General features: G+C 32.3%; 1 protein-coding gene across 1 annotated transcript in view; it reads right to left on the bottom strand.

Moving 5' to 3' along the window:
• Positions 1 to 8,503, bottom strand: part of LOC132736485 (bifunctional glutamate/proline--tRNA ligase-like) — a 47,291-nt gene extending 38,788 nt beyond the window's left edge. The window contains 5 exon segments of the mRNA XM_060723624.1: positions 893 to 1,053; positions 2,481 to 2,637; positions 3,265 to 3,364; positions 3,682 to 3,763; positions 8,385 to 8,503. Coding sequence (XP_060579607.1) covers positions 893 to 1,053; positions 2,481 to 2,637; positions 3,265 to 3,364; positions 3,682 to 3,763; positions 8,385 to 8,427 — 543 coding nt within the window. The 5' untranslated portion in view covers positions 8,428 to 8,503.
• Between the last annotated feature and the right edge of the window lie 1,724 nt (positions 8,504 to 10,227).

Below are 10,227 nucleotides of genomic sequence, written 5' to 3' on the forward strand. Positions count from 1 at the left end.
CTTGACCTTTGACCCCTTGACCCCAAAATCAATAGGGGTTATCTACTGATCATGACCAATCACCATACCAAGTTTGAAGTTCCTAGGCCTTAAAGTTCTTTAGTTATTGATCGAAAACAGTTTTAACATACAAGGTCAATGTGACCTTGACCTTTGACCCCTTGACCCCAAAATCAATAGGGGTCATCTACTGATCATGACCAATCAACAAACCAAGTTTGAAGTTCCTAGGCCTTAAAGTTCTTTAGTTATTGATAGGAAACCGTTTTTGCTTACAAGGTCAATGTGACCTTGACCTTTGACCCCTTGACCCCAAAATCAGTAGGGGTCATCTACTGATCATGACCAATCACCATGCCAAGTTTGAAGTTCCTAGGCCTTAAGGTTCTTTAGTTATTGATCGGAAACTGTTTTTGCTTACAAGGTCAATGTGACCTTGACCTTTGACCCCTTGACCCCAAAATCAATAGGGGTCATCTACTGGTCATGACCAATCACCATACCAAGTTTGAAGTTCCTAGGCCTAAGGGTTCTTTAGTTATCACTCGGAAACCATTTGGTCTACGGACCGACGGACTGACAAGTGCAAAGCAATATACCCCCTTTTCTTCGAAATGGGGGCATAATTATTATATTGTTTAACCAAATAAGCAATAACTTATAATATTGTTTAACGAAATCAGTATTAACTTATAATATTGCTTAACCAAATCAGTAATAACTTATTACTTTGTTTTACCAAATCAGTATTAACTTATTAATATATTGTTTAACCAAATCAGTAATAACGTATTACCTTGTTTAACCAAATCAGTAATATCTTATAATATTGTTTAACCAAATCAGTAATTATTTATATCGTTTAATCGAATCAGTAATAACTTTTACTTACAGATGATTCCCCTCTCTTTTCTGGCGACGCTTTAGTCTCAGCCTTTGATATCTGTGCCTGAACAAGTTGAAATACTTCTTGGGCACACAGGAATTCATAGTACCTTTTAACATTGATAGGTGCTTTACCATTCTTCAATAATGTCTGCCAGGCTGTACTTGCTGGAAAAAAAAAGAAATTATTTTTATTTTTTGATGGGTTTAATGTCACACCAACACAGTACCGGTCATAATTATGGTGACTTTCCAGCTTTACTTGTGGATGAAGATCTCAGGTACTCCTCTGTATTTGTACATTATTTCAGGCACAAAATACCTTTGACAGAATACAACATACATCAAAATATAGCCGAAATTTCTGTCTAGCTCTGAAGCTCATTGTATAGATGAAACATGCTTTATTATGTAAAAGTTTATGTACAAGTTGACAATATAAAAGATATTAACTACTATTGATCAAGATTAACCCCTGAAATTTAGGAAACCCTCCTAAGCTTTTTACCACTATAGAGCCAGGTCAGCCTGCATATCTTGATACATGACCAACTACAAATTTTCATCCTGACATTACTAATACTGAAATGGACAGATCCAAAAATGGAATCTGGACAAGTCCATTTAAGAAATTCAGTAGGTTAAGTGTTAAGCTAATGATTAGTTTTCTTTACCATTATCTGCTCAACTGTTAACTCATATCAAGTTTGCCAAAATGTTTGTAACTGTATTATTATCATAATACAGTAGAACTTCTATGAGTCGAACTTCGATTAGTCGATTTTCTCGATGTGTCGAAGAAAAATGAAAGTCCCGACTTTTCCCCCTATATTTTCCTTATAAAAACCTATTGATGAGTCGAGATTTTATGTGTCGAATTTTTCGATGTGTCGAAGTTTTTTCGTGGTCCGTATAAAGTAAATCTAGTGCAATTTACCACAAATAAGTCGAAGTCGTTCAATCATTTTGACACCTTCGATCTCGAGACATTTTTCACACCTTATCTGGCTGCGAAGACGATTTCCAATCAACTTGTGTGACAGGTGTTGATTACACAGTCGTGTGTACAAACAGCCTTTGTTTGGGATAAAATGTGTGATAAAATACTTTAATCGTTTCTATTTTAATTGCCGTAGTGGTATTTGAAAGTAAACAGTAAGAACTACTTTCATTTGAAAACATCCTTGACCCGGTGTCGCGTGAGAATAACAAGCGAAATATTTACTATAAGCCGGTTTAGTTATCGCCCTTTCGTATTGTTACGCCTTTTGTAACTCTGTTGTATACGTCAACGGGTAGTCCAAATAATTAGCCGGGAAAACATTATTTAACATGCTACATTTATCATTGTAAGATGTAAATATCAGATTAATGATGGAAAAACATGAAAATGGTTTCGTTATACATCTTATAATTAGGACTAGTCACGGGTCGAAATTTTGTCATGGAATTGAGAGCGATTCATGAGTCGAAGTCCCGATGTGTCGAAGTTTTTACGCAAGTCCCTTCAACTTCGACTTACCGAAGTTCTACTGTATATTTTAAAATAAAAAATATTTACAATCCATGTACACTTAATAAAAGAAACATCTTACAATACAGGTTTTCCCAAATGGCAAAGTCAGCAGCTGTTATGGTAGGTCCCACTAAGTAGGTAATGGGTCCAATCACACTGTCCAGGTATTGTAAAGCTGAGTTAAAACTTGAACTGCAAGCCAGCTGACCCCAAGCAAAACTGAACCAATGGTCAACCTGCAATAAATAGAATATTTTCATTAATCGGTCAGAGATCACTAAAACTACAAAAGCAATTATTAAATTTTTAAGTATACAATCATGTTTGTATAAAGTAAATAATGAAGATGAAATAATGTCACCTGACTAGAAATTATGAATTGAATGTCCATTCTGAGGTCTAAACATAAGATCAAGGGGAGTGGTGGCCTAGTGGTTAAAGTGTCTGCCTCTCAACCCAGGGATCGTGGGTTTGAGCCCTTATCTGGTCACAACCATGTTTTTTCATATGACACCAGAACTCTTTGGTTCCAGGTAGTGGAATCAAAAGTGATTTATATTAGTCGCAAGAACTTGTTTCGCGAATCGCACAACCAATCGAAACTGGTCAGATAAGCCAGTCTAAGTTAGTCACAGTAAAACATGAGAGTTTGGAATAACTCACAATGATTTTTTGATATAGAATTGAAACCAAAATGCAGTATGGGCCTTTTTTAAATTGTCAAAAAATAGTGAAAATTCCCAAAAATTTAATTATGAAAAGTCCGAAAAAGTGAGAGGAGATTTTCCCCAACCATCTTAACTTTTTAAAACTACATTGTATATGACTTTTTATCAGTACTATTTCATTTGTATTCAAATTACCTCTGTTCTCTCTAATACAGATTCTCCAAGTAATTTGCCCTCTGGGTAGAGTCGTCCAAGGTACCGACACATGGAGGCAGTGCTCACAAACATACTTGACCTTTGAAAAAATTAATGAATTTTCAATTATTTCAGTTAAATAAATCCTTCACACAATGAACTATTTTGTCATCAGTAATTGATACAAACAAAAAAAACACGTTTATATCTAGACATACATGTATCCTTATGGCTATACAAAATTTTAGAACAAAAAAAACTCTCTACTAACTTTATTTAATTGCTTGGAACATTAATGTATTGCTTTCATTGGCCTACATTAAATAGCAGCACTGAAAAGTTAAATTGATCAAGCAAGTTTAACAAAGAACCTACAAACATCAATCAAAATGTGTTACTTTACCCAAAGGTACTCACCCATTTAAACTAAGATCATTCGACTTGCCAAACTGCCATGTGACATCTGACTTCTTCAGGTATTCCGCACACAGCAAAGCAGCTGTCAATATAAAGATGTTAACAAGTCAAATATAAATATTGCTGAAGTCGATGGATGCTCCCTAAACCTGCACATTTGTCCATGTTTTCAATGCACATTAGTAAATAATTGGCTGTATGAGCACATACAATGTATCTGTATGAGCACATACAATGTATCTATTTTTAGCATCAGTGATCTTCACTCAAGTTATACCAAACTCAATCCAAAACTAGAGGACAATCTATAGATATCTGCCTACTAAATATGAAAGATATCAGTCAATAAATAAAAGTAACATTAGCAAAACTATAATAATCTTTTTCTATCTGTTCTGTAACTATAACCACTTCCTCGTCACCAAAAGTTATACAATGTACTTCCAATTTAGATATTTATTTACATGATAAAATGGACATCAGTCAATAAATAATGGCAGTAAACACAAATAATAAAAAAATTTTTTTTAGCCATCGTAACCATGACCTTGGAGACAGAGTGTCAAATAATTTCACCCAAAGTTAGAGGTCCAACTAAAGTATCTACATACAAAATAATTATGAACGACATAAGTAAGTAAAATAAATTATTTTAAGCTGCAGTGACCTTGACCCAAGTGACCAAATAATTAGACTACCCAAGGTATGTCTCTACTAAATGTGAAAGACATCAGTCAATGAATAAAAATTATAAATCAAAACTAAAAGTGCAACAAATATTATCATTTTAAATAGACAATGAAGGTAGCACTATAGATTTTGTACAACACTCTCTCAGCTTCTCAAAAATTGATCTTTTTTGCCACATATTTTTTTCAATACCAAGTCCACCTTATAATTTATTATTAATGTTCTTTAATAAAATTATACCAAATCCTATTTATAAAATTCCTTCACTGTACATATGTATGTATTTATTTATTTTTATTTATTCTATCCAGGCATCGAAAAATATTTTCAGTCACTCAAGTAGCTACAAAATGAAATAATCTAATGTGCAAGCACATTTTCCTACTCATCCTGTATCAAATTCTCTTAAATTTTACTAGTTATTACAAGCAGATGAGTGGGTATTATCCTTTATGCTCTACACCTAAACTTCAACTGCCTTCACTTTCCCCAAAAATGAAAGTCTGTATGCCCAACATTCTATGAGCATTACCATGGGGTTGCAGTATAATTATCAATAATCATTACATAAGGTTTAAAAGTTAAAAATATCATTGCTATGACCTGTGATGAAGTTGAAAAATATTCAACTTTATCAAATACTAGTATCTTTACATAATACTTAACTTTATATAATCTGCTTATTTTTCTAGATTTTTAAACTTATTTTAATTTCTTAATCCATGAACTTAGATGTGCTTATGCTTATTTTTTTATACATGTCTATCTTTAGCTAATCTATAATTCTTTTACAGAAAATTATGTGCATTTATCACTGTTTAAGTATATCTTTTTTTTGTATTATCTTACTTGTATTGAGCTTGAAAAGCTGGCCCGAAGGACCTGCTCAAAGCGAGCTTTACATTAACGCGAGTACCTTCTAGATAGTGAGCAAACAGGACGTTTCGGCCCCAAACCAAATCGGCCCCAGTCGAAAAATCGGCCCCTTGACGTTTCGGCCCTTTTCCGCGAGACGTTTCGGCCCCACTATAGTGTATTGCTTGATTGATTAACAACAATTAATTTAATTACAATTAAACAATTATGACACTTTAATTCTTTGAATAATTATTTATTATCTTTTGATCTCTTGAACCATTTAGATATACGTTAATGTTTTTAAAGGTGTTACAAACAATAAAGGCTGGTTACTTACTTATAAAACAAACCACTAAAACTTCTTGATTACAGGGCTCATCCGGAAGGGCGATTCAGGCGAAAACTTCGCCGTGTATATTCCAATTTCGCTCTTCCGATTGATCAAAGAGAAGTCAACATCGCCGATAAAATCTTAATTCCCAAATAGTAATTACTTAGCGATGTAAAGAGCAGAGATTGTATCCGCCCATATGACGACCGCTAATTATCATTATCCAATCAGAGCGTCGCTTTATACTACCCTTTCTACCTGTAAGCGAAGCGATAGACCGCCTACTCTAAACAGTAAATAATGAGAGCATCGGCCCGAAACGGTTATAATTGTGTGATAGTTTTGCGAGTTTAATACGGGATTGGCGATAATTATAAATTGTTTTTTCCCCAATTATCTAAAACACGTGCAATCTTCCCTATATATATATATACACGATGCACTTCGATGGTGGGTTTTTAACCAGAGTAAAGGCGATGTGCAATGGATTTTTCACGGCTATCACAAAACTGTTAGTCAATTAAAAATAATCAATTTCATTAATGATCAGCGACCAGATTAAAAACTTAATCATAGTTTTGAATGATTTCAGTCTGTTAACATCAATTTTTACTGTAAAATTGTTATGTCGCTCACGTCATGGCTACAAGGCGAAATGCCGAAACCGAGCAGTAAGAAAGTTACTGATTCTGATAGTTACACCTACGCGAAAATTTAAGAAAGCCAATTAGCAAAAATCTTGCGATTGGTATGTTGTAGACAGTTGGGGTGTTTGGCATTGTTCTCTTTGTAGAAATGCCAAATTTGACACAGTTTACGCATGTGGGGATGTGCATGTGGGCAAGACATCCCGGCTTAACTACATATCGGTCGTATATCATGTAACGTGTATATAACAACAACATTTGTCTGGAAAGAAGTGTTCTTATTGTTTCAAAATAAATTCGTAAATATGACGCTCAGATTAAGATTTATCAATATTGTAAATTTTGAAAAGCATTATTTATACAGTATTATTAAGATATTACCGAATTTAACATTTCGTGAAAATAAAGGGAGGTAATTAGAAATTAATTTTCTACAATTTTTCAGTCAAATTTTTCAATAAGAAATGAATGTATGTAATTTTAGTGATCAAATATAATGTGCACAAATGTTTGCAGTACATATTTTACATATTCTTTGATGTTTGAAAATTGTTTTATAAGCATAATTATATGCATATAAATGTGACATTACAACATTCAGGACTTTGAGAGAAATTTCTGTTACCAGAACAGATATTATTAATCAATATCCAATGTGACTTCATCTTCTTTAAAAGGTGAGGAAAGTAAAGTAAAAAATATGAAATTGATTTTATCATCATTTCTTTTCTTACACATTATTATCAACAAATGTACATGAAAATATATAAACACATATTTAGAGAAAGCTTATAAATAGCTGATCAATAGATATCAAAAATAATTTTTTATATTCATATTTGCAGCTCAAAAACATTTAGATGCCATTGCCTGATCTACTACTAAATAATTAATCTACTTTTAATTAATACTAATATTAATTAATCTACTAATAAACTGGAGAAATATTATAAGTGATGTTAATTGTGTTTATATTATAATTAAAGGATGTATAGCCATGCATGTTAATGCATACACATTGGGTTGTTTCCCTTCTCCCTAATTTTCGCAAGGTCGTCACTTCTCCCTAAAATTTTCCCCCAGGATGAGCCCTGGATTAAGAAAGTTACTTACAATTTTTCCTTAGAAAACATTATCTTTTGATCTTAATTAAACTATACGTAATTTCTTCAAAGTGTAACTAATTAACTGTTTATACTTTATGCTTATTGGCAGTATTGTTTTGTGTCTTGCTTCTTAATCTTTTAAATACAATATCATCTATATATGGTTTATATTTTTTTTTTGTGTTTGTATTAAATTTTTACAAATAAAGTTTATGTTCTGTTCTGTTTGTATTGATTAATTTCCCCCTACTACTATAATAATCTAGTTTTTATACTAAATGATTAAATATATATATTAATTGATTAATTTTTTTATTGAAATGCTATTAATATATCGGTTTAGAATACATTACTTATTCTGGGGCCGATTTGGTAAAGGGCCGAAACGTCTGGGGCCGAAACGTCTCGGGTAGTTTGGGGCCGATACGTCTTGGGGCCGAAACGTCTCGAAATCGATAGTGATGGTTTTGAAAACTTTCATCTAAAGTACTGAATTGACACATCACAACTTTTTGAATTACAAGATAACAATAAAAACTGTATTCTGATTGAAAACTGAAGCGTAGACTGGTGTCCTGCGCACTTTTATGGAACTATAATAGGACAGGGAACCAGAATAAACAAAAGCAGTGTATAAAATACCAAATAACAATTTTAGAACGGAAAATGTAAAATAAAAATGAAGGATTATTTTTCACAGTAAAAGTAAATTGAGCTCGCTTTGATGCTTTGCCTTAATCATATTTATCTTTGTAACTTTTAACATGCTATAACATCTTTAATTCATGTACTTAGATGTACTTATGCTTAGATTCTATATTTAAATGTGCTTATGAAAAAATATTTAGTTGTTTTACTTTTGTTAATACATTTACACGTTTGTCAGAAAATAGCTCATGAGCTAGTATCCAACATAAAATAAATTGTCTTGTATCTTATACATGTTAAGCATATTTCAAATACATGTTTATGTCATAATCAGATTATAATGTCCGAAATTAGGGGTATCCGAAACTTACTATAGTCAACACACGTGGAATTTAAAGACATAGACACAATGAAATTTCATACCGATTGCTGCCTTATCCTTACAAATTGTCAGTTGTACTGCCATTACCGAAGCTTTATGGTAAGACTCAAAATGAATTATAGACTTAATGGAAGTTTTATTATTTCTGAGTTTTTCATCAGCCGGGGGTGCATAGAAAAACCGGAAAGCACCGGATAGCACCGAAATACCGGAAAGCACTCAAATTTCTCATAAAAACATATGAAAGCTTTATTTTATCGGTTTGAAAGTGCTACCAATCGATTAATTAGATCAAAATCTGACAGACAAGTCATTTTTATAAATATTTATTGATATTTATTACGAGTATTAGGAAAATAGATATATCGATTGCTTTCCGGTCTTGCTAAGATACATGTTTCTTGCATAGCAGACTGGCGTTTCCGTGAGTTTTACCCATGCCGGAAATTTCATCTGGCATGGGGGGTGCCAGATGAGTCGCGTGCCATACAAAACAACGTCCATTTTAGCGCCATTTATGAATGAAACCGCCGTTAAAATGAACGTCGTTTTTAGAAAGGGATATATGTGCTTAGGATTGACGGTCATTTCGCCGTTGTTTATTTAAGTTGTAAGTTCATACGCTATTGTAAAAGAAAATAGTTATGGATGAAATGACTTTAATTTCCCCATGAACATATATCATATTGAGGTAAACCATTTTAAAATATGAAATAATATGGCAGAATAAATATGCAAGAAAAAATATCTTTCATGATGTTTTGCGGTTCGGATCGGAATATTTCCGTCCCTCGGGAACCCGCCCATGGGCGGTAACTCACGGCAAGCCCTGCGTTTTACCGCCCAATGGGCGGGTCCCTCGGGACGGATATTCCGGTCCGAACCGCAAAACATATGAACAGATATTATTAACATTTTACCGAATAGCAATATTTGTTTGTCCAAAGTTATACATGAAACCCATTATTTTATTGTTTGAAAGTGTTTACCAATCGATTTTATTTATCCAAAATTCTTTCAGACAACATGTTTTTATAATTAATAATATGATTATTATTACGAATTATTTAAAAAAAATAGATATATATGAGTTTTCCGGGGTCCTGCTAAGATACATGTACATTACCGAAAAGCAATAATTGTTTATCAAAGTTTACATGAAAACATTATGTTATTGGTTTGAAAGTGTTTTCAATCGATTTATTAGGTCACAATCTTTCAGACAACATGTTTTTATAATTATAATATGATTATTATTACGATTATTTAAGAAAATAGATATATATCGAGTGCTTTCCGGTCCTGCTAAGATACATGTACATTACCGAATAGCAATATTGTTTATCAAAGTTATACATGAAAACATTATGTTATTGGCTTGAAAGTGTTTTCAATCGATTTATTAGGTCAAAATCTTTCAGACAACATGTTTTTTATAATTATAAATGATTATTATTACGATTATTTAAGAAAATAGATATATCGATGCTTTCCCGGTCCTGCTAAGGTACATGTATTTACCGGAATAGCAATATAGTTTATCAAAGTAATACATGAAAACTTTTATTTTTTTTAGTTTGAAAGTGTTTCAATCGATTTATTAGGTCCAAAATCTTTTCAGACAAATGTTTTTATAATTATAATATATTATTATTACGATTATTTAAAAAAATAGATTATATCGAGTGCTTTCCGGTCCTGCTAAGATACATGTACATTACCGAATAGCAATATTGTTTATCAAAGTAATACATGAAAAACTTTATTTTATTGGGTTTGAAAGTGTTACAAATCGATTTATTAGATCAAAAATCTTTCAGAGCAACATGTTTTTATAATATATATTGATAATTATTACGAGTATTTAGGAATATAGAAAATATC

Source organism: Ruditapes philippinarum, unplaced genomic scaffold, assembly GCF_026571515.1.
Source record: "Ruditapes philippinarum isolate M1 unplaced genomic scaffold, ASM2657151v2 ctg7718_1_1_1_1, whole genome shotgun sequence".
Lineage (NCBI taxonomy): Eukaryota > Metazoa > Mollusca > Bivalvia > Venerida > Veneridae > Ruditapes > Ruditapes philippinarum.